This window comes from Mytilus trossulus, chromosome 4 (assembly GCF_036588685.1).
Source record: "Mytilus trossulus isolate FHL-02 chromosome 4, PNRI_Mtr1.1.1.hap1, whole genome shotgun sequence".
Taxonomy (NCBI): Eukaryota; Metazoa; Mollusca; class Bivalvia; order Mytilida; family Mytilidae; genus Mytilus; species Mytilus trossulus.
Window position 1 is genome coordinate 4,807,582 of NC_086376.1, and position 27,284 is coordinate 4,834,865.

The window sequence follows — 27,284 nt, forward strand, 5'->3', positions numbered from 1 at the left end:
TGCCAGATAGATCCATACTCTTACAAACAAATTATTGTCCAGAAACTTCAAAAATGCCTTTTCTGGCCCCTTTTGGCCCTTAATTCCTAAAATGATGACATCATAACCCTTTAAAATTAATGAAAACCTTCTACTTGTGGTATTAAAAATTGTGGTACAATTTTAGAGCAATTGAAATGTTTTGGGCCCCCTATTCCTAAATATTGGGAAAATCATCCCCATAATCAATCCCAACCTTCCTTTTGTGGTATTGAACCTTCTTCTTAAATTTCAAAGAGATCCATTCACATAAATAAAAGTTTTTGTCCAGAAACCAATGTGTCCTGGGACGATGAGGAAACAGACAATTTCATACCATTATACGATCCCAACAATTTTTTTGAGCTCATATTTAAAACTTGTCCCAAGCTTGCAGTTCTTGAGGTAGCTCAGCACTCTACAACTTTTTCCAAGTCTAAATATATGTTAATGAATTCGTAATACAAAATGTAATGGTAAATGTAATGTGATGATATTGTAGATCTATATGATTAAACAATATGAAAAAGACAAGTCATGATTATCTTTAATATAACAAAATGATGATAAGTAAAAATGTATACAATGAACAAATCAATAAACAAACACATGTAAATTCTATTTTATTCATCTTTATTACTCTCTTCATTTATTAAAGAATTGTCTTGTGTTTCACCTTGAACCCACATTAAGGGGTCAAATTGTTTATCTTTATTTTTTTCTTGTGTGCCAAGTGAAAATCTAATTTGAGTCTGCACAAATCTTCTTCTGGCATTAACAATACCAATATTTTCAATGGATAATGAGTTAGACGTGCCGTAAGCACCTAGTCCAGCTGCCTTGTCGACACGAATGTTAACATTGATCTGAAAAATTAAATTCAGATTAAAAATAGTTTCTTGTTACAAGTATTTTTTCCATTCAAATGAATAAAAAGAACTATGGGAAGCATTATTTGACATCAACTTAGCATAAGTTGTTGAATTAACAACCAGGGGTCCTCATGTCCCCTGTAAACAATTGTCTTTTGAAACACATCTAAAGTACAGCAGTTTTGCAAAATATCCCATCAAGAAACCATGAGTACAACTCCTTCATTAACAGTATAATGTTTGAGTCTTATCTGCAATTCTTGGCATTTTCTTTTCATTCAAGGCAAACTATGAATAAGAAATACACCAAGAATACCTAGCACTGATAAACTTGACGAAACACAAAATAAGATATACATGTATTAAAATTCAATTTTAATCTCCTATCATCCTGTAATTTTTTTTTAACGATAGTAGTACATAAATAAATCTGGGTCAAATATAGAAAGATTTCGGATGATGTGAGAAAAGTGTGATAAATATATAAAAGAAACTATATGAGCTCATTATTAAAAAGCATATTGATTTTTTTTAAATCTTTAAGTCCTTTTAAAGCTTAAAATGATAAAGAGTTTTATCTCTGCAGTATTTTTTTTTGAGAAACACAATAGATAATTGTTGAATTTGGAATTTCATAATTGAATACTTTCATTTGTAAACATTTATCGACCATCAATACAATTACATTCCAATGATATAGAATTTATGAATCAAAATATTATTTCACTAAAATAGGCTCTATAATTCAAAAGTAAACATCTTTCTTTGAAAGATTTTAACATAAATCTGGATAAGTGATCACTTAACAACGAAAACAATTGTAAAAACTAAAGAATTTGAAGGACAATAGTATTGGTATGAATATTTGCAATTCTTGTTACAGGTATCAGATGGGAGATCCAAAGTTTAAAAAAAGGAGGGTATTATTGTCCCTAAATGGTGCAAGGTGAAAATATTTTTGATAATTTTATGCCAGAAAAAAAAAATTCTGATCAAAGTGGAGGCATATACCCTCTAAATGAAGATGCGTATTCACATGATAAGACACAAATAAGAGATTGTTCAAGGACTGACATCAATGACATGATGTCATACAGTTACAGGCTTATATTTTTGCTCCTGTCAATAGAAGTTATGGTTAAATATGAAATCAGAGCAGGAGTATTAGTATAACACAAACAGTAGAGAAACTGTAGTTTTAATTACACGTACCACCATATTTACTAGGTAAACTACAAGATCTGATCATATTTGATAAGCAAAGTTGTATTTATATTTTATTGGTAACAACTACCAAATATGTGAATTGGCTCTGGTAGCAATAGCAATACACATCAGGCCAAATAAAGATTGACAAATAATTTTATATTTGATTTTATTGAAGCTGTAACTCACTGGATCCTGAATTCCTGCATTATCTTTACCCAAACTTTCACCCTCTGTCCAACCCAACTTTTTTAGCATCTTGTGGCCTTTGTTGTCTCCATCAATTCTCCTGTAAAAATAAAGAGAAAAAGAAACCTTATATTGAATACCAAGTTTAATACCTATCAATATTGATTGCAGTATCTTTGAAAGAAAGCCCTCCCTATTTTTGTGATGTTGACTCCTCTTTCATTCTCATGTTATTTTCCTCAATAAAATGGCCGATACCATCACTATATTTACAAAAGTGGCTAAAATAATGTCAGAGGCATGAATGACATGCAAAATGCTTAAAAAAATTATAAAAAATTAGAAAATCAGTAGAAAATGCAACTGTGATCACTGCAGATCTGCACCAAGAAAGATAAATCTGTTATGATTTGCTGCACTGTTCAAACATATCTGTGATGTCAATTCAGCACTTAAAAACCAATAAATTCTTACACATGGTCTCTGACATTATCTCAAAAGACAAATGTAATAAGCAGCCATTGAGCATCATTAACTGTACTTTTATCCCCTCAATAACTTGAAAGTAAAGTAAGATTGTCGGTCAAAGGGATTTTTGAAAATTAAACACAACACATGGACCTCAATAATAATAAGTTACCTATGAACAGAGGCTGGTTTATCATCAAGTTTATGAGGATTATCACTTCCTACTGTCCTTCTCCTTTCTGACGCTTTGTCTTGATAGGCAGGATTATTAATGGCGGCAGTGTTGTCTGTGTATGAAGAATTCTGTCCGGAAATATATAATAAGATTACACTTATTTTTATGCAATGTTGATAGATAAATGTTGCATAAAAATGTTTATTCTTAAATAATATAAGTTATTATTGTATAGCAATATAATATTTCCAACAGAGAGTAACCAAAACTTAGCGTGCAATAAATTCTTATATTGCACTAAAACCTCGTAGAACATATATTGCACTCACAAGCTCATGCAATATAAAATTCTACTCGGGACAATATTCCCCAATATTCATGCAATAACCCTATATTATTGTATAGCAATATAATATTTCCCACAGAAAGTAACCAAAAGTTAGCGTGCAATAAATCTTCAAAATTCATGATGTCATCAACGTTCAAATCTTAGTTTAAACCCATTTTTTACTTTCAAATATTATATTGCTATACAATAAAAGGGTTATTGCATGAATATTGTCCCTCGTAGCAAGCTCGTGCAATATAAAATTCTACTCGGGACAATATTCCCCAATATTCATGCAATAACCCTATAATATCATCAATACAGATAATATAAATCAAGGACAATATAAATCAAGACAATATTAATCAAGAACAGTATAAATCAAGGAAAACACAATGATTTGATAAAATAATACAATCGACCTCACTCATTATTCACACGTTATTAAAAGAAAATGTTCCTAACCTTATACATTTTTGTTAATGATTTCCATTGAAAAAACACTGACAATTTGCAAGAAAACTGACAATTCTAGCCAATGAAGATTGAAGGCAAACATGTGGTGTTCAAACTCACAACTTCAGTGTTGACATGCAGGCCTGTAGCCAGGAATTTCCAAAGGGGGGTTTGTTGGACTCACAAACTTGACTTTAACAGTCATAATTCGAATAGAACATTGACTTTAACAGTGCTTATTTGTTTTCAAGTTCGTCCGAAACCCCCCTGGCTATGGGTATGACATGCAAGTGATACAGTAGAACACTCAGCTACTGAGGTCCCTACTTCAAATTAGTATAGATTATACAGAAATGAAATACATAAACTGAATTGGATAAAACAGGGAGGTACACAATGGCATTAAGTACAAAAAAAACTCCATGAACACTTCATTGACATGCTGTTTATATTTGAAAGAAACTTCTAATCATGTGAATACAAAATGCAAACTGGCTCATAATGACTATATACCACCCTCTTCACTAAACAGGGGAAGAATACTCAATACAATATATTATGTATGCTTCACTATTTAAGAGTAAATTCAACACTGTTATGGCTAAAAGCTAACAATTTTTATCTCAATATGCAAGAATTTTCATTTTTAACAAGATATAGTCATTAATACCGTTAATCCATATTTCTTCTTTATATTTTTGAGTTGTTCTCTGTGTTGCTTCTTCTTGTCTTTACTATCTGTTGTTGATGTCATTACTGTAAATATAATTTCTATATGTATAAAAACAGTAACACATCTTAATTATGTTCATTCTAAAAGGATTTATGAATAAAGAAATAATCTGATCTTTTTAATTTCAACAATGAACCTTGTGAATAAAGAAACCACATATTTTCTTTTTTAATACACAATGAAACACCATTACCAAAACATTACTGTTCATTTTAAAATGGCCGATAGTTTTTTCTTAATCTGAAACCTGGAAAGATTTGAAGCCACCATGAAACTGTTACTACACTGTCATTGCTGAATAAAGTTGTACATTTTGCCTTATTGTTTTATTTTCAATGCCTTTATGAACATACATGACATATATTCATATCAGCAAATGAAAAATATTTTGACAATACATGTACTTTCAAAGTAAGATGGAACTGTTCAGAAATTTAACAGTATAATTTTCTTGTCTGTTTTCCCAATGTTTAGCATCACTTTGTAGCAAATAAACAATATGTTTTCCTTCCAAGGTATGTATATTCTATCATTTCAGAAATATTAAATTTACCTGTTAGTGTCTTTTGAACCACCACACCAGGTTCACATTAAACATTAAATTTACCTGTAAGTGTCTTTTGAACCACATTTACATTAAATTTACCTGGAAGTGTCTTTTGAACCACCACACCTGGTTCACATTTATCACATGTTTCTGTTCCAGGATGTATGTGTAAATCAAATCTTGTACAACTCAGTTGTAATGTGTCTCCATGCTTTAACTGGACCCACTTACTAACATGTTTGGCCTAAAATGAAAAAGAGCCTTATTAATGGTGTTAATATGTATGTTGGTTAACTTATGACAAAAGGAAACAGTCCTGCTATATAAAACATATTTACAGCTAAGGACAGTTGAGGAGATGTAGGAGGGCGTGTCATTCCAAATTCCCCACACACCCTCTTAAAAAATATAAAGCATTCTTTCCCATATCAATAAATTTATTCATTTATTCCAGATTCTGATAAAGGTAAATCCCTTATTCCAACAAAATACTTCAAAGATCTGCTTAAAAGCATTTAAATTACCACAATGATTTCAGAATTTGACCACCTAATAAACAGAAATGCATTGATGTATTAAGACAATAAATTCATCATTTTTTTCAATCTACAAAGGGGCATAACTGCAGAACAATAAGCTACACCCTCAAAATTCAAACTTGTTTTGTGTTTTATGGTAATAACACATTGTGTATGAGTTTTATAACATTTAGTTGAGGTTGAGAGAATGGAAACAAAATTGCTGAATTTTTCCATTTGTAATGGGGTATAACTCTAGGACAGTTCAAGTAACACCACCAAACTCAAATTTGATCTGTGTTTTGTAAAAGACTTGAGCATTGTAAGTTTCACAACATTAGTTGAGGCAATATAAAGTTAGAGAATGGAAACAACCTTAGTGACATACATACATACATAAGTACGAACAGACAGACAGACAAGGGTAAAACTGAAGTAACCCTCCCCCACTGCGGAGACATAAAAACAGCTGTTTTAATTTATTATCTGTTGTCTACAAGACAATATTACCTCTGATATTCTGACTTCATTGACATAAGTACCATTCTGGCTACCTTTATCTTGTATTGCATAAAACTGTTGTTTAGCATTATATCTTATTTCTGCATGTACCTGTAACAGAGTGCATGAAGAGGTGGAGAAAATTATTTTAAATAACCATAAAATAAAAACATCAAATTAGCCTCTATAAATGCTTTATTTAATAGATAGTTTCATTCATTTATCATTAAGCATTGAATAGAGAAATTGTATGTTTGCCATAATTTAACCTACATTAAACTGTTGTTTTTTTTGTTAATTTTTATTATGTCAGAGGGAGCTCTCCCAATTTTCCTATGGTAATCAAATATTCCCATAAGAGAATGACATGAATGAAATCACTCTAAAATCTGATGATATTTCTTTCTATGAGGATATCAAAAAGTTCTAAAAAACTGATTTTTCTAACCAGTAGCAAATGTTGAGAGAATCAATAATTTTAGAGAAACTTTGATGTATCAAAGGGAGAAAACTCTTTTGAAGAGATTCAGAAATTTGACACCCAATCGAGACCTCCTACCTTACTGACATTGATGTCAGGTACAGGTATTACAAGATCATTTCTAGTCTCTCGTCCAATCATACCACCTTGAACTGTTACTACAAATAACATCCCCTCATCTAGTAAGTCTGAGGCCGTCACCATTGCTCTAATACATGCAGCATTCTTCAATAATGATTCTGTGACAATAAAGAAATAATTAATAGAAAATGATGTTCTTATTTTGGAAGGAAGTAAAATAAAAAGATCTTGATCCTTGATTAACATGTAAAAACTAAAATCTTTATAATTAAAAACAAACTTGCACAATGAGAAATATTAAAATTAAATTTTGGTGCCAACAAACAAAACAATCTTGAATTTCTTCAACAACAAAAAGTTATTTATAAACATATCAATTGAAGTACCTTTATGACGTAAAAACATTTTCTTTAAATTTACTTGAACCAAATAAAATTCAACAATAAAATTCATTAATCTTTTGATCATAAAAATCATAAATCTAAAATATTCTCAATGTTAAACCTTCAGAGGCAGGTTCTGGCTGTCGGACAATTTCCGTCCACATTGGCTGAGGCGGTAGCTCTTTATTTTCTGATGAGGATGAAGATGAGGATGATGACATAGAAGAAGATAAAGATGATTCATTTGCAAGTTCCCCTGGCTCTAGTTCATATGAATCTTTATCAGATTTCTTTTCACTAATTTCCTTCTCATCGTCCGAGTCACTATCTAACTCAATCATTATTTTCTCCTCAACCTTCTCAATAATCATAATATCGTCATCATCACTATATAATTCGCCTTCTTCTCCCGGTAATTTTGTAACTGTCTCTGTTGAACCAAGCATTTCATTGGTCACATTGTCGCCATTATCAGATTTTGTTCCTGTTGTTTCAGATTCTTTGAAAACACTATTGTCTGGATTTGTTTCAGTTTCAGGTTGTGTCTCCTTGTTAGTAGATTTTTCCTTATCATCGTCTTTTTCAGATTCATTTTCATCATCAGTGTCTTCATTGTTTAATTCTGAACATATACGAAGAATTTCAGCACTATTCACAATACTAACTTTATTGTAACTGATCATGTCTTCATCAGTCGTTAAGCCACTAATAAGAAAAGGGTTTGTAGGGTCTTCCTCATTATCATTAATTTCTTGAATTAAATCATTTTCATTCTGTTTTTCAATTTCCTGAGAATTATTTCCCTTTCCTGAAAGTTCACTTTGTTTATCCAAGTATTGACTTATATTTTGGGAATCAGAAGTGCCCACAGTGTTTTGTATTTCATTGCTAGTTTTGTCATTTGATGATGACTCATCCTTTTTTTCCTCTAACTGTGCACTATCTTCCTTTCCCATATTTTTGTCTTTGTCACTTTCTTTTTCGTTGTCATCTGTTTGCTGTTCTTTTTTTTCAACCGGGTCAGTGATATCTTTTGATGTGTCACTTTCATCCTTTTTTTCCTCTACTGTTTTTTTCAAGACTAGCTTTATTTTTTTACCACCTTTCTGGACTAATCCAATTTTTGGACGACTTTTGTCTTCCTTGAGAACATCATCACAAATACTTACATCAGCATTTTTTTCATTTAAGATTTTAGGTTTCCTCATTGCATCATTGAACATTTTGTCACCTTGTTTCAATTTTTTGTAGTTTAATTCGCCCAGTACTACATTATCATGTTTTAAACCTCCCTCAGATGCTGATTTTTCACTTGTATCTTTTTTTTCTGTAGATGTTTTTCTTTTCTTTTTCTCTTTCTTTCCATCATCACTATCCTCAGAATTATCCCTGCTTTTGTCTTTTTTCCTCTTTTTCTTTTTGTGTTCCTGCAGACAAAATGGGAAGTTGTAAAAAGGGGAGGTAACAACAGAAGAATAATATACCTGGTATAACAGTTAATCTGTCGAAAGCTGACAAAACTTCTTCATACTTTTCATTAACCTACAGAAAAGAAACAAAAGGGAGCAGTCATGAAAAAGTACTGGCAATGATGTGTATTATTGTAAATAAAAACTTTGAATTAAATATTTCATAATGGGCCCCATCACCAAATTGTTTTGCATGCATAATGATATGGTATTAAGCAATTTATTCCCTTTTATTGATGCTACTTTCAAAGAAAATTCTAAAGCCCATTTGGATATCTATGCATGCAGAGGAAAATTTCAAGAAAAGGATAACATACCATCCTTATTTCATAACTGCTTAAAACACAACTCAGGTACAATCTTTTCTGAAAACAACTTATTATCTTGAAATACAACTTTGAAATATATTTTAACTGCATCCAGTCATTCCCAATAATATCATAAAATAAGCCCTTTCATTCACATGTATTTTTCTAAAATTATCTTTCTATAAAACAATATCTTTCCTTTACACTGTGTTAAGATCTTGTCTGGCTAAGCATCCATGGTAGATGCCCCCCTTTTTTTGGATGATCAATGCTTCAATAAAAAAGCTTCATCATAGTTTGCTAATTGATCATTCATGTAGTTGTCAATGCTTAAGTACAGTCATATGATTTCTATGATTCATTCAATTTGTAAACTTGAAGGTAGTATATCATTTAATCATGCTTATATAAAGATTTCACCCTCCTCTTATTATTGCAAAGTTGACCATGGATACTTTCACAAATCATAATACATTATTCTTTTTGGATTGAATGCTTTCCAATCAAGTTTCTTTATTTTCAAATTTGTATTTCAAGTTTACCAGACAAGTGTATTCTAGAACCTGTAATTAAGTGGGTGTCTTTTCATTGCCAAGTTACATTTTTGTTTTTTGTTCATAATTTTATACATAAATTATGCTGTTTGTTTTCTCGTTTTAAATTTGTTATTTCAGGCCCCTGATGCGGCTTTGCCTGACTAGGTATGCAGTTTGTGGTCTATTTATAGATAATTACAAGTGTCATTGGCAATCACATCACATCTTTTTTTTAAATGCATATATACAAATCAGTATTGCCAATTTGAAGTTTGTTTACAAGCATATTTCATATTGTCAATTTGTCTTTATTTTTCAACTTTGTAAATATAGTGTGCTTCAGTAATTTTCAGTACACCTACATATTTTGTACACATCTGAAAAATTCATCTTTTGACAGAAGCATAATTTGATACTAAATTAAAATGTATAAAAGATATAACTAGATCTGTATAAAATGGCTGCAAAATCATTAACATAGATTCCAAGTTTTACATGTTTTATATACATTAAGTTTTCACTTTATATAACCTAATATTCATAAACAAACTGTTTAACAAGTGATATTGGTAAATACAACAAAAATCAATTTGAGGTCATTAATATGGCTTAAAAAAACTAAAAAGAAGCAACAAAAATGAATGTTTACTTCTTTTATTAACAACCTAACCTTTAGAACCAATATCAAATTAAATAAAAAAAATAAACATGACTAAATGACTGAATAATAATCAAATTGGTAAATGCATTTTAACAATAAAATCATCGATGTAACAAAGTCAAAGACATAAAATTAGCACCAATCACCAACAGATACAAAAACAAAAAATATAAATGCTGTATATTTAATTATTGTTTAGGTGGGAAATAAAATTTGTCAAGTGTCACCAGTAATGCCATTTATCTGTACCGACCACGGCTCTGAAAAAACAATTAAAAAAAATATGAAATGGGCTAATAAAATAAAAAGTTTTCGACAAAGTTTCTGGTTGGAATGGTTAGTACCGTAAACATCCTCTCATATGCTAAATACAATCAAAGTGATGGATATCACTCATGGAAAGATTAGAACAGTAGTTTGAATTATTTCAATATAAGGTATGGTGGGAGAAAATGAACATTTATAGAGCACTGTTGCTGAAAATTACATTTACAGCAGGTCTTTAGAAGGAAATTTGCTTTTCCAGTATGAGGATAAAATGAGCTCAAATTAAATAATATGAGTCTCTAAATTTGCACAATTTTATTTAAACTGCAGTTAATATATATCTAATCGAAATTATGTTGCCAGTTCAGAACATGTTTTAAAAAAACAAAAAAAATGCAAAAATTCTTCTAGTAATTGTTATCAACTATCCTTGTAAGCCATACAGCTAAAAGCTTTAAAGTGCCAACAAATATATTCTAAAAATGTTGTTTTGGGGCATTTTGTAAGTTGAAACAGAGGTTATATGGCATTGAAAATTAAAAGTTTTAGAGTGCCTTTTGATCAAATTTTTAAGTATTTTTCAACACAGGGCATTTTCAATTTTATTTTTCAACAAAAACCAATTAAAAAACTTATATTATTGAAATGTGGATTCTTTCTTGATTGCAAAAATATATATTTACTTCTAATAAAAATTCAAATGACTAAAATAGACATAATGATTGATGGGAAATAAACTAATAAACAATGGTTTGTAATAATTATTATAAGTTTTAAAACTGTTTCAAGCTAATTCCTGATAAAAAAAGTGAACTAATCTAAATTGTTGATTAATTACAGATGATTATTGGAAAATTATCAAGTAAGTTATAGGCCATACTTGAATACCTTTTATATATTCATATTTATATTCATATTTCATTTTTTTAAGATCTTGTTAATCCATTAGTCATTTATCTTTCAGATATAATTTACAGAATAACTTTATGTAATGTAGATCAAAAGTAATTGGCAATAAATAAATCTATCATCCTTATCAATATCAGAGACATATATACACAGAGATTGGCAACTCCGTGAAATCCCGTTAAAGATCGCGGCCCAGAATGAGATTCTCGTCGATAAAATTTAGAACATGCAATTAAGTCGGGGATGAATAACCTCGATAGATAATCAAGAAAAGCAATGGGAAAATTATATCAGATCATATTATAATTTCTTTTCTAATAAAAAATACTTGAATGTTATATTTATCTTTCAGCATTTATTGAGAAAAATATTGTTATATGATATGCATTTCATAATTAAAATTTCAAATCTGGTAATGCTCAATTGTTATAACAAGAAAATTTTCGGTACGGCATATATCTTTGCAATAGTTTGTTTAATTACACAGTGAAATTGTGTGTGTCCGATTTTCCGGTAATTAGGTCCTAAATAGAGTTGTGACTGTTGATTCACAGGTGTGCGATTACGCAATTTATTGCCCTCCGATCACCTGAATATTACCGGAGGTGAATTCTAAATGGATTATTACTTGGCAATTGTTTTTTTTAAAATTTACAAATTCTGACATATTATTTTAACCATGACCAGAACTTTATTTTAACAGAAGCACTCGGCAATACTATAGTGTATATTCAATCAGGAAAACAAAAAGAGTCTTTTAACATGTAAAAAAAAAGAAATGAGGCAACTTTGTCATATCAGAGACATTATATGTCTCTGGTCATATATATAAAAATATGTAGCCAGTAGAATTTTGTGGCCGAATTTTGTCTCGTGAGAAACTGAATTTATATCTGTTTTTATCACGTGTACACGATTCATTATGATGAGAGACTGCTGATGACATTTATTGTTTAGTAGAATGTGTTCCCATAATAGAAAATATCTTAAATTAGTTTACAAAAACTTGCAAGGATCTTGGTTTTTCTTATATGGACGTCGTCATGGTACTTCTTCAATGGTAATATCAAACAGGTGACATGATATTATCTGTTTTTGTGATATACACATAAGCAACAATAGTTCAAATATCAAGATTCTACGAATGAGTGTAAGGACTTTGGGGGGGGGGGGGTCGTTCATATAGATATTCTTTAATTAATATGCAATTTTCTCTATTCTTTGTACTGTTTGCAATTATTCCATAACCTTTATATTTTGGCGGTTATTTACCTTTGTCGGACTATTGGGTTGTCGGACTAATAGGGTGTCGGACTAATGAGGTATCGGACTAACGGGGTGTCGGAATATCGGGGCGATCCCTTCCTGCTCAACTGTAGAATTTTAATGTTTTGTTTCATAAACCACTGGAGTATTTCAACATTCTTATCTTTACTCTTTCCAGAGACATATATACACAGTGAAACTTGAGTTTGAAATTAGAAAGATTTAAAATTGTGCACAAGTTTTATCTGATCTTTTGTGGGTTTATGTTGTTCAAGGCAATTTTCTGTGCAGTTATTTTCATTTCATTTGTTATTTTTTTCCTGTGTTACACGACCTTGTACTTTTTGATTTGCCCCTTGACATCTCCTGCTTCTGTTTAAACCTTTACCACAAATATCTCATCTGTTTTAAATAAAATAGTCTCATTCCCGGAATTTGTTATACAGGAATTCATATTAATATCAGATTTTTATAAGCATATCAACTGCTTGGTCTCTTCCCACAACTTGTGTCAGTTAGGACGGAATGCATCAATAGGTACATACATGTACCAGGTCATGGATATAATATAAGTACACGTTATGTGCTTTTGACCTTCACAAGAATTCTTAAACATTCATAAATGTGCAAAGAATATTGTTGTCGTTGGGTTGTTGTCTCATTGACACATATACCTCACATTTCTGTTTAGTCATAGCATCTGTGCCTTTTCAACTTATTGCAGAAAATATTAGCATAAACATTTTTTCAAAACAGGAGAGGTGAAATAGTGATCACAGAATGAGGACATGTAAAACTGAAACAACACAGCACAACAGATAAATATAAATAAGCACCATTGACATTTTTTTAAAGGACTGAAACAAACATAGATGGTGACCACTGTAAGCGACTAGTGTACAGAAGTAGAGTGAACATTTCTTGCTTCTTTTCCTACACATTTTGTCATTTTATGTAAACAATTACATATGTTACTTTCCATGAAGAGGAAGGAATTTGTGAATAGAGTGGCCTTCTAATGATAGTCATACATGTAAATCCTTGTCTCATTAGCAATCATACTACATCATATTGTTATACATCTACATGTATGGTTTCTTGTAAAAACTATGTAAATTTTGTTAACATAAATAAGACTAATGAAGTTGAACACAAGATATTTATTTGTTTTTTATCCATTTTACAGTCAGGATAAGCACATGTACTTTTCTCTCTTACATAACCATTGTTAGTTTTAAGTATCACATTGATAGTAGTAATCAGTCCACAACATGACTGTGCTGTCACTTTTGGAAAAAGTCATCACTAGTTGTTCCTGTTTGCCAGGAAGTCTTATTTTCAATCAGAAAGACTTGGGAGTCCTACATTCAGCCCATGTATGATATTATATCTCTTGTATGCTGCACTGACAGGTAAGTTTGATCAACATCTTTGTCCTTTTATAGCAAGCAGGACCCTGTTAAAAAAGAGAAAGCTGTCAGATACTGAATGTAAAAATATATAAAATTGTAAATGTCATCAAAGTGGTGGAAATAATGAAAAAAAAAACCAACTTCTATGCACAAATCAAGTATGTCATAGGAAAGTAATGCATGTGCTGGGTACAATAATTCTCTGAAGATGGAAAAGTTTATAAACTGTAAACGAACAGGGGTCTGTCTTGATATTGAAGCAAAACACCATGGGCGACTGCTATTATACTGATTTTAAATTGTAAATTGCATCAAAGTGGGTGAAAATATGATAAAAACAACCTCTCTATGCAAATTCAGTATGTCATAGGAAAAAAAATAATGTGCTGGGAACAATTATTCTCTGAAGATGGAAAAGTTTTAAACTGTATCCATGGACAGGGGTCTGTCTTGATATTAAAGAAAATTAACATGGCCGTCAGCTATAATACTGATTTTTAATTGTAAATTGCATCAAAGTGGGTGAAAATATGATAAAAACAACCTCTATATGCAAATTCAGTATGTCATAGGAAAAAAAATAATGTTCTGGGAACAATTATTCTCTGAAGATGGAAAAGTTTTAAACAGTAGTCATGGACAGGGGTCCGTCTTGATATTAAAGAAAATAAACATGGCCGTCAGCTATAATACTGATTTTTAATTGTAAATTACATCAAAGTGGGTGAAAATATGATAAAAACAACCTGCATATGCAAATTCAATATGTCATAGGAAAAAAAATAATGTGCTGGGAACAATTATTCTCTGAAGATGGAAACGTTTTAAACAGTAGTCATGGACAGGGGTCTGTCTTGATATTAAAGAAAATAAACATGGCCGTCAGCTATAATACTGATTTTTAATTGTAAATTGCATCAAAGTGGGTAAAAATATGATAAAAACAACCTCTACATGCAAATTCAATATGTCTGGGGAAAGTAATTCATCACGCAATTTGTTTTATTCCTTTTCAAATGAAAATGTTTTGATAAAAATTACGACAGTGCTAAAAATTTCCATAACGTGCATCTCGGCCCAGTTTCCACCATTATTAAATACTGCAATAAAACGTTAATCGTCTCAATATTTTAAATAATAACTACTGCAAACTGAATAAAACAGGGTAATTCATAGTAGAAATTGAAATATATACTTACATTATGCTGTTTTGAAATGCTTGATGTGAAATAAAAATCGAAGCGTGGTGGTGTACTTGTCGTGATAAAATCAATATGGCGATCTCGTTAAAGTCTCGTGAGATGCGTTACGTGGATTAGATTTCGTTGACCACTGTTACAGTTGCCAATCTCTGTGTATATATGTCTCTGTCAATATCAAACATCTTATATACACATTTGTGTATTATATTATGAGGTCAAATGCTTGTGTATTAAGAATTAGATGTGTGTTGAATGGTCTGTATAATTATGTAAGACTGAGGTTGATAGGTAATGTGGTCAATTTGATTGGCAGTTAAGGAGGTGGGGCATTCTAATTAAAGGTCCACCTTGTCTCTGATTGTTTAGTGATAATGACAGTTGTCAATCATACTAGTGGAATCAATACCCAGTTATCTCAATCAAAATGTTTATAAAAAAGCCTGCACATCAACACACCTTAATAACATGCATTCTTGAATGAACTGCTCCAATAATATACCCAGTTTTTTCAGTTTATTTGTGTATTATGTGCACATTCATGAGAACCATAGGGAACTATATTTTAGTGTGAATACATTTAGTAACAGTAGCTAACCTGTCCTGCTGTTAGGGAGGGTGGTGCCTAAGTAAAGATTTAGAACAAGTTCTAATCTTTCCAAAAACAAATCAACATATTGTACATTTTTTACTGAAGAACTGCAGTCTTCTTCAAGGAAGTAAATTTCAAGTAATTAAAGACAATTGTCCATTCATTGTTTGTACAGTCTACCTGTGCTTTTAGTATTAGATATATACAAAATCTAGGAAGTAAACTTTAAGTAATCAAAGGCAATTGGCAATTCATTTTTGTACAGTGCTATTTTATATATAAATGCAAAAGACAACCAAAATATTACATTTCTATTTTATAAAGCATACATGACATAGGCAAGATATATTTTACTTAAAAAAATAAGCAAGTTATTATTTTTTTATTATATCAAAGCTTGAAAGATGGCACAATTTCTCTATGAAAGGTGTACATGGATGTGTAATTGATATAAAATGTGGATAACAGTAAATAAACAACTTTCAATTCAAAAAACAAAATTACAAACATTGACAAATAAACGCAGAATAAACTAGTGAAAGGATGTTCAGGAAAAAAAGCCACACATTTTTCATAAAAAAAAAAATAATCTATATAAATACCACTTTAATAGATCAGTAACTACCAATAAAAATAAATATATATATGTATGGTACATACCTTTTCATCAGAATCCCTTCTTTTAGGCTCTTTATCGTCTGAATCTCTCCTTTTAGAATCTTTTTTCTTCTTTTTCTTCCCAGATGAACTTTTACTATGTTCTGGAGAACGATCTGAATATCGATCTGGATGTTTATCTGAGTAACCATGGTGATATGATCCATGTGGTCTTTCAGGATATAATTGTTGTTGTGGGGTGTAGTAAGACAGATCTACTTTAGAGTGATATTCATATTTGCCCGTTGATTTGTTGAAGTAGAAATAAGTCCCAGACTTTGGATCATAATAAAGACCTTTTTCCTATTAAAAAAAATAAACAATCAGCCTGCAGATGATCATGAAATTGATTTGACTTGGAATGAAGTTATTAAAATGACATGTTCTTATTAATAAAGCTATTTGAAATATTTTACAACAAGAATATGTTAATAGGACCGTCATCATGGACATAGATGCCACACTTACACTATCATTTTCTATGTTCAGTGGACTATCATTCAAGTGTAAGGGAATTTGATGTATTGCAAGATGCGCTGACAGACAAACAGACATTGGTATACGATAAATTGTCCTATCTTTTGTCTAATACAAGCTTTATACAAATGTAGATTGTGTAGCTCTTCTATCTAATGAAATATCAAACTTTATACTTTATTCATATTGCTGAATTAGCTCCCCTCTCCCTCACCTGTCTAGTGAAAGCATTTTTATCTTACCCACTAGGCCACACTTCATAACATTTTGGTTTGTCCAAACCCTTCCCAAAGGTTGAAACAATGGGTAGGTTACCATTTTCTTCTTTGACAATTTGAAGAGAAATCAAAGCTTCCAATTTTTTTTTTAGTGTTTTTAGTGGTCATGTCCACTTCATTAAATAAACTTTTTCACATCAGGACAATAAAAGATTTTGAGTAGGCAGCTATTTTTGGGTAGGTCGCTTGTAGGGTTAGGGCAAACGAACATTATAATATTTTTTATGGCCCTACTAGACAAAAGAATTTTACTGATATTACTTACAGCATTGTAATAGTAACCAGTGCTATAGTCATAATATAATCCTGATTGCTGATCATACACAAATCCTGTCATATTCATGGCGGCTTCAGCTGTGGCCTTTAAACTGTCGGCTATAGACATCCCATGTGTCAGCAAACTGTCACCTTCTGTAGGTGTCTAATCAATAAAGTAATACATTTATTAAGTAATCAGCACAGAAAAATACACAGAAGTATGCATATGGAAAGCAGGATTATACAAACTGTTACCTTCTGTAGGTGTCTAAACAATAAAACATTTATCTAATAATCAGTATTGACAGGTACAGAACAAAGAAAACAAGAGGAGAATGATCAGCATTTCAAGTTTGTATGCACATAATTTAAGAACAGCATTTACAGTGCTCAAGCTAGAAATCAAAAGGGGCAGGGTGCCAGTGGAGGGCAGGGCACTTTTTATAATAAGTAAAGGCACTGCTTATCTATATTTTTAAGAATTACAGCTTTAAAAATATCAAGCAATAGATTGAGTTGTGTATTACTAATTTAACAATGTTTAGAACATGGATTGCTAAAAGTATAATTATCAAAAAGAAATTGCAATAATTTTTTTTCAATATGTTCAAAGACAGTTAATATCCTTAAGGTCAGATTATTATGTTATTATATATTCAATTGGTAATTTATTCCTTTTTTTGATACTAGATAATATTTTTAGAGCACAAATTTGTAATAAGCTAAAACAGGGGAAGTAACTCCAAAATCAATTTTCAACCCGTTTGCGTTTATAAAACAAGAGGCTCTCAAGAGCCTGAATCGCTCACTTTAATTCTTTTGGTTAAATCTCTCATCAATGATTATTTTGGCTTTTTAATATATTTAAATGTTTTTTGGATCGTCCTATTTTCTTCAAAAGCAAAAAAAAATCATTTTCTCCTATGTTCTATTTTAGCCATAGGAGCTATGTTTCTTGACATACAAGGAAATAAAATATAAAATTTATACTAGATACTCTTAAACTCATTTAGCCTAAGTTTGGCTGAAATTGATACAGCAGTTTCAAAGGAGAAGATTTTTTAAAGTAAGTCAACATGATGAACAAATTGTGAAAAAAGTCTTCAAAGGGCAATAACTCCTTAAGGGCTCAATTGACAATTTTGGTCAAATTGACTTATTTGTAGATCTTACTTTTCTGGACATTATTGCTGTTTACAAATTATCTCTGTCTATAATAATATTCACGATAATAACCAAAAACAGCAAAATTTCCTTAAAATTATCAATTCAGGGGCAGCAACCCAACAACAGAATGTCTGATTCATCTGAAAATTTCAGGGCAGATAGATCTTGACCTGATAAATAATAATACCCCATGTCAGATTTGCTCTAAATGCTTTAGTTTTGAGTTATAAGCCAAAAACTGCATTTGACCCCTATGTTCTATTCTTAGCAATGGCGACCATGTTTGTTGATAGATCAAAACTTCAGATACAATTTATAAACTAGATACCCTAAGGAACATTCAGTTAAAGTTTGGAAGTATTTGGCCCAGTAGTTTCAGAGGAAAAGATTTTTGTAAAAGATTACCAAGATTTACGAAAAATGGTTAAAAATTGACTATAAAGGGCAATAACTCCTAAAGGGGTCAACTGACCATTTCGGTCATGTTGACTTATTTGTAAATCTTACATTGCTGAACATTATTGCTGTTTACAGTTTATCTCTATCTATAATAATATTCAAGATAATAACCAAAAACAGCAAAATTTCCTTAAAATTACCAATACAGGGGCAGCAACCCAACAACAGAATGTCTGATTCATCTGAAAATTTCAGGGCAGATAGATCTTGACCTGATAAACAATTTTAACCCCTGTCAGATTTGCTCTAAATGCTTGGGTTTTTAAGTTATAAGCCAAAAACTGCATTTGACCCCTATGTTCTATTTTTAGCAATGGCGACCATGTTTGTTGATAGATCAAAACTTCGGATACAATTTATAAACTATATACCCTAAGGAACATTCAGTTAAAGTTTGGAAGTATTTGGCCCAGTAGTTTCAGAGGAGAAGATTCTTGAAATAGTTTACGACGACAGACGACGGACGCCAAGTGATGGCATAAAAACTGAGCTTATCACTAACAAGTTCAGATGGCAGGCATTTCTGTAAAGGCATAGTTTTATTTTGATGACTCAAATTAAATTCTAAAGTCATGAAAGTCTTCATTTATACACTCTTCCATTGTGACTTAGAGATCGAAAATCCCACACACTCACTCGCGGACACATTCATCAAATGTATGACAAAAAGATACATTGTCCTAATTAAATTACCTAGTAATTAACACCTTTGAAGACTTTATCATTGTTATTGAATGTAATGACATGATTAACCTGGGGGCAATCACACAGGTGTCATATATGTAATTAACTTGGAGATCAGAAATCGATGAAACAAAATTTTACCAAAACGGCACAAGACAATTTTGGAAAAGGGCAGAAGGGCGCGGCGCCCTTCTATTTTGGGCTAGCGAGACCACTGATTTACTTTTGTCTCTTATTTTGAACCTAAGGCTAAAATCGTGAGAAAGGAAACATGGTAAATCTTATACTATTTTAAATATAACCTTCTTAGCTTTCTGATATGCCTGTAGGTACTCTTAAATTATCATAATTGTATACAATGAAAAGTTTATTTCATAACCTATTAATCATAATTTTCATGTGAAAGTAAACTTTTCCAATTTAAACTCCCTGCTTATCTACTTCAGTAAATTCAGACATTATTGTGTGCATTTATTATTGTGATTTTGTCATTTTAAACCAAAATGTGATTTCAATTTTTACGATATTCAGGAAATTCATGTGTGATTCATGTAGAAAATTTCACAATGCGAGTTTTTATTATTGCAATTAAAACCCCCGTCACATTTTTCAAACATTGCAATAATTTCTGAATTTACTGTACTCAGAATCAAACTAAATTTTTACTTGTACATGGTTTTTATTTGCAAATAATTACTAGTAATTGATTGGTTCTTATTCTTTGCATGTCAATGTATATGTTTACCTGTCCTGCATCTGCTGCTGGCTCTGCACTCCAATCAAAAGTTGTGTCACCATCTGGTTTGGCGCCAGGTATATTTACATCATAAAGAGTGTCGTCTGTGAATGAAAACATAATTATATATATAATCTTCTACAAAGTTCTTTTTTGTACTCAGAGGTCCTACCAATTCAACAATCAACTTTAACCTTTGAGAATACAACTTCAAGGAAACCGAAGACTGTATTAGAGAGTTTAGATTTTTTTTATCAAATCAAATTGATTGAATTATATGTATACCAAAACTTAAGGTTTCTGTCTAGAGTCAATATATGAAACCTAAAGATGACTAGTAAAACTAGACAGTTTTAATGCAAATGCAGTACACACAAGGTGGTTTTGACAGTGAATGCTTGTGATTGTTGGTTATTTTCCCCTGCTTATTCAATAAAACACACCAAATCACCAGCAATCATTTAGTTTCCCAGTGATTCAGAAAAAGTTTTCCATCATCTCAATCACCTAGGGTTAAATACTGTTACAACAAAATTTATAAAATGGAATACCAAAAATACATTTATAATAATGTATGTATCCTGAAACTTATCTATGAATATTGCAGTGTCTTACCAACTTCCATTAGATCTTCTGCTGATGTTTGTGTGTCAGAATTTGTATACACTTTGTGTTTTTCTCTTCGATATTCATGAAGTTCAGCACTAAGTTTATCTACTTGAGTTCTAAGATCCTCATTATAATTATTTGCCTTTTCCAACTTTCTTTCCATAGCTGCAAGTCTTTTGCCATATTTTTCTAACTCACATCTACATTTAATAACATCTTCTTTGAGCAACTGGTTTTCTGAAGCAAGATCAATATCTAGCCCAGTATATTTTCTCAGAACACTTTCTTCAACGTGCTCTAGTTCTTTGTCAGTTAATTTAACACTTTCCGATATTTCAGAATTATCTGCGTTTTCTACAGAGTTCAATATTTCTTCTTCTACTTTAGAGCTACCTGGTTGATCTTCCGATATCAATAATACTTCTGGTTGTTCAACATTCTGTACATGTAAATGTTTTAATCTTTCATTTCCATCCTGTAACATCTCTTCCGTGCTGTTTGTCTCATCACACAGACTGGATGTTATGTTAATTGTCCTGTTAATATCAGTACTACTTTCTACTGTCTGTCCTGGGTTATCATCACAACTGGAAATTTGTGAACTTTGAACATTAGGAAAGTGGTGAACTGCTATTTCATTTTCTGAACTTACTGCTTCACATTTTGAGCTCTCTGTACTGTCAGGCTCCATAATTTCATTCAATTTAATCCAGTTAAAGAATCACTTGGAATATCTATGAACCTGCAAAATACCAAAAGGGAATAAAATATTTTCACTTCATGCCTTGTTAGGCCTAAATTAATATATTGTTTGTTTCCCCAATCCCGACCCTGCCAAGCCAGGTTGGGTAGGTAGGTACATGTAGGAAAATAATTTTATTTTTTCCTAAAAGCTGGAACAATGCCGGAAGCATGAATATCTGAAATGAATAAATTAATATTCGACTAAGTTTGGACAATAAAATTTTATGAGTATGACCGTTTTTGCAGGGTCGGTTGTAGTGTTGTTCCCATGATTGGAATAAGTCGGAAATCAGTTGGTTGGGACTGGCGATGTCGATAATCGATTGGGATTTTGTTCACTCAATTGTTGTTAAAGTTTCCAGACTTTGAGCTTGTCAACTTCCAGTCCGATTACTGTTTGCATTTCTTTTGTCAGTCAAACAATATTAAAAAAAAACATCAGTTGATGACAGTAACAATGTCAAACATCCTATAATTAAATAAATAACTAATTTCCTTCTTTATAAATGTGACAAAAAGCATTTGCAGATTGATGGAATGGTATTTAAGATTAATAACTTTGAATGAAATACTTTCTTTCTATACCGGTACTTGTTACTTGAGAGCGTACAAACAATTCTGATTTTAGACAAAATAATTCCGTTGCTTCATTAAAACGTGTTGCAAGTTGCCTTTTATTAATCATGTTAATGTGTTATCCATTTGTAGCATCAAAAACGTCATATTCCTTTCCAGATTGCTTGCCAAACATCGTTTACTTTTGTAAATTTTCCGAAATTTGTCCGCCATTTATATAAATATAAGAATCACGAATCGGATACGGTTCAACTATGTAAAAATTCCGCATTCTTGCAATTATAAGTTCAGAGGCACGAATGACAAAATTGAAAGAAAATAATGATTACAAAAGTAATAAAAGCGTTCTACACGAATTAACATTATTAACAGACATTGGCTTATACTCATGTTTACTGTAAAATGCAAATGCATTGTTTTATTTTTTTCTGTTAATTTTAAATTTCTAAAAGTTAAAAAAAACTTTATTTATCTTTTCCTAATTTGAAGCATTCAAATGTTCATACAGCTATGTTATTGAATTTTTTTTGTGAGTTTCACCATTGAAATTTAGAAATGTTAGTGTCACTGTTGGTAATTAATGTTGTAATTATGAGATAAAATATGTTCAATATGAATATTGATTCTTATTAATTCATTGTTTTAACTGCTAAATAGATAATTATCAAAGGTACCAGAATTATAATTTAGTAAGTACGCCAGAATATGAAATGGAAACAAAAGATCAAATATGAATATATAAACTCTGCAATGATATGCATATACACATTAGAAAAGTACAATGAGACTAAATGCATGATTTCCTTTAAAAAAAGAGGGCAAGGTGTTATGATCCGATTATAACCGATAGTCGGTTGGTTGCTGTCAACTGATTGTAATAGATAATCGGTTGGTAATTTCAACCGATTATCCAACACTAGTTGGTTGGGATTGGGGAAACAAACGATATTTTATTTTAGGCCTTATACATGATTATAGCCATATATTTTCTTGAACAATGACATACATTGTAATAGACTGTTTTATTGCATAGCAATATAATATTTCCCACAGAAATTAAAGAAACCAAAAGTTAGCGTGCAATAAATTCAAATATTGCACTAGTGCAATACATCTTCAAAATTCATAAGGTCATCAACAACAAAAACTAAGTTAAAACCAATTTTTACTTCCAAAAATTATATTGCTATACAATAAACATGATAAAGGGTTATTGCATGAATTTTGTCCTTGTAGAACATATATTGCACTCACAAGCTCATGCAATATAAAATTCTAATCAGGACAATATTCCCCAATATTCATGCAATAACTCTAGTATATAATTATGAAAAGCAAATATGATTGAATATGCTAATCAAGCTTATAACAAGCATACATGTATGTATCTGCCATTTTTATAGATTGATTGTATGTGAAAATAGCCAAAGATTCGAAGAAATCTTCATGATTTTTTTGGATTTTTCCTGATTTTTAACTTTTCAAAAGGGAGACAATTATGAATTTTGAAAATTAGCTGATAATTTTTAAGTGTTCATGCTTCCTTCCATTCATTGTGAATAGCAGAATTGTAAACAATTATTTGAACTAAGTCCCAAATTTTGGGTACCTGAGCTACAGTACCATCCAAAAATATCGATTCGATATCTTTTTTGTCCGATTTCCGTGTTTCTCGGAATCACACCGCGTAGCGCGGGTTTCACTCCTAAAATCCTCCAAAGATTCTCTCCCAACACCGCGTGGATGTTAATTGGTTTATTGCCCATCGGATGTACTTAAAATTAACGACGCGTGACAACATAATTGGATTACCCAGATAATTTACCTTTGAACATTTAATCGATCTTGGTTGCACAGGTGTGCTTTAAAATCACGGTACTATAAATTGAGCAAATGTTTTCCTTTCTTTTACAGATAAAGATGTGACAATATCATTTAGAATAAGATAATTATTATCTTATATGTTTTTGTCTTGTGCTATTATCTTTAAAATAAAACGTTCATACGAAAAAGTATGAAGAAAATACTTGTTATTTTGTGTTTCTATTACAGTCCAGTCAGGTCATACATTGTGTTCTTTCAACAAGGACGATTTTGCCACAATTAGTATCTTTTGTAACTTATTCAAAAAGCAATATCGGCGCATTAACTGTTAATTATTTAAAAATCAACTGGCTAATAAAATCATGTTGTTTTTACGCTCGGATCATCAAGTAAACTTAGTTTACTGAGCAATGTGAAATATTATGTTTCACCACCTCGGTACATTTATACAGACTCGAATAATTTAAATTACGAACAGAAACTGTAAAATGACAACTCTGTTGAACAAAGGAAATAATTTCAAGTGATATTGATAGCGCTCGTCAATTTCGTATTTTACGGAACGGTTTTCAAATTTACGAAGGTATTTAAATCAATTTCGTCATTTTAATTTGGAAAGTGTAAAAATATTTTCACATTAAAGTACTATAATTCTACCGGTCTCCATATGTTTGACAAGTTTATGACGCTCAATCATTTTACGTTTACAAAAGATGTTAAAAGTTGTGATGATAAGTAATCCGCGTATGCTATCCGATAGGTCACTAATCCTTTAATTATTAATAAAATTTATTAAACCTCATAATTATTATTCCAGTTATAGCAGTCATCATTTTATTTTTCAAACCCCCGCCTACAATTGGCAGTTCCTTATCGTATTATTGTCATTTGAAAACAATTTAAAATCACCCCGGACAATTTCCATCATAATTTCAATTAATACATCATCAACCGTGAATTTATATTATTAACCATGGACGTATAACTAATGTTCAGGTCTACTTTCTTTTTTGAAAGATAAACATTAAGATTCATATAGTTAAAGATTTGTTCTCGTTTATTCGGATAAGAATTATATTATAGATTCCTATTAATCAATTGTAAAAGAACCTTTTGGAGCCTCAATACGATTGCACAAAAATGTCGTTCTACAACTTTAGAAACCTTGAATGGACTTTCCCACGGTCGGCCAGAAAGGTCACCTGAGTTTACTAGTACGCGATATTTTTTCCCGCCCTTTAAAAAACTCGTGCTGTGGATAACATTGATGTTAACTATTTTTAGCATTTAACATTGTTAAGTAAGTCAAGTTCAAGTTCAACCCAAACTGTTGATAACTGAGATGTGTATCGTGGAATATTGTCTGCGCACGGCAAATAATTGTTTTTAAAATCTTTTGTTAAAAATACACAAATTTACATTCATTGTGCGAAAGTTAATATTAAACAAAGACGAATTAATGCAGCTGGAAGTATTCCTGTTGTAACGGAAATGTATTATTATTCTGCTGTACTGCCAACAAATCGTAAAACGAAAATGCCGTAATTGTTAAGCATAACGAATGGTGAATAATATTTTCCTTTTTACTTGAATATACAAAACTTTCAAACACGTAATTTTATTTAACTGCTCAGATTAATTTAGCGAAAGTTTCCGGTTATTTTCACACAAGTATGCTCATTTCGTTAATAAAATATTAATTTACTGGTGAAAACATCGAGGTCAAAATTAAGTAGTTTTCATTTTTTATAAAACTTAAATACAATTGAAAGAATTAACAACAACATTTTGCTTTTAAATCTTTTATTCATTCCAGCAATTAGATAATCGTAAAAAGAAAATGCCGTAGATTTACACAATTAATACGGGACAATCATTTTGTCTAATGAATGGTGAATAAATTTTCCTTTTAACTTGCATATATAAAACTTTTAGACTTATAATTTTTAAATAAAGACTTTAACTTTGAAGTAGAATATTTTGTTTTTCACATATTCCGCTATATTTTATAATCGTTTTTTTTTTTAAGCAAGTACATTAAGGTTAAGATATTTTTAGATGGGCTAACAAAAAATACGAAAATATTTTGACTTTAGTTTTTATTACCACAAATATAATTTAATTAGTATAAAAGACATTTAAAATTATACACCTGCTTGACACTTAAACTGGTACAGTAGACCGGAAATATAACTCTTTATTACTTCAACCTTTACCTGTCAGGTAATCCAATTACCCATTCAGTCTTGTGCCGGTATAGATCAAAGTAGGATAAGGGCAATTAATTCCTCGGTGTAGAGAGTGAGCTCGTTATCACAATAAACATTTACCTGATTTTGGGAGAGATTACTCCCAAATTCCTCCCAACATTTTGGGAGGAATATCGGAGTTTGTCGGAGTGGCTCCGACATTTTCCTCGGTGTAGGGTGTGGGAGAGTTGGTACTCTTGAACTGTACTGTATTATCAAGGACTGCACTTGGCATTGCCAATGTCGCAATTTGTGATTTTTTATTTTATCTAGTGACAAAATACAGCTGCTGGCGATATCTATCATGTCATGGTGCCAACATTTTCTTATGTAAAATTTTCATTTCTCGACTGAAATGGTAACAATATCAATCTTCATACATTTGTCATATAAAAGTTGATAAAAGTAAAAAAAAAAAAAACTAATTGTATGAAACCTACCGACATTTAGCTAGAAGACTGTCAATGAAAGGCAAATATTTTTAATTGATTGAAACCATATTCATGTACATTATTCCTATGCAAATTTACAAAATCTCTCAGAGGGTATTTTTGGTCTTGAATACCTACCAGTTTCTACTGCTAACGAGTGTGCATTTATTCTTAATTTATAAGAAAAAAAATAGAAACAAGTGCCTGTGCACAGGCACTAGACATTCTGTCAAAAGTATAAAAATATTGGCTTCCAATTGCCAATATTTTTGTGGCCTGTGGCCAGTGTGGCAGATTTCCAAAAATTTGCATGTTTGGTATTTTTATTGCTCATCTGGTATGCATTTATCAGTTATTAGCACATTTATTTGTGTTGGTCATTACCTATTTTTTTCGTTCTTCAATTTCAATATATGTTGAAAAGTGATAAATCTCTGAGAGCATATGGTCAACTCTCATGTTTTGTCTGCACTACTTCCGGTTGGTAAAACTAAAAGTGTGAAAAGAAGAAAAACTGTCTAAATATTTAGGTATATTTCCTTTACCAGAAATAACTATAG

General features: G+C 31.0%; 1 protein-coding gene across 1 annotated transcript; it reads right to left on the minus strand.

Annotated features, from left to right (window-relative positions):
- Positions 1-553: 553 nt before the first annotated feature.
- LOC134714527 (angiogenic factor with G patch and FHA domains 1-like) lies at positions 554-27,212 on the minus strand. Its single transcript, XM_063575833.1, has 13 exons — positions 27,109-27,212; positions 20,907-21,642; positions 20,301-20,395; positions 17,253-17,408; positions 16,236-16,535; positions 7,078-8,383; positions 6,571-6,731; positions 6,021-6,122; positions 5,092-5,236; positions 4,383-4,468; positions 2,926-3,056; positions 2,286-2,385; positions 554-884 (listed from the first exon to the last, which is right to left on the minus strand). The coding sequence occupies exons 2-13, from the start codon at positions 21,589-21,591 to the stop codon at positions 642-644; spliced, it is 3,510 nt and encodes a 1,169-aa protein (XP_063431903.1). The 5' UTR covers positions 21,592-21,642; positions 27,109-27,212; the 3' UTR covers positions 554-641.
- Positions 27,213-27,284: the final 72 nt, after the last annotated feature.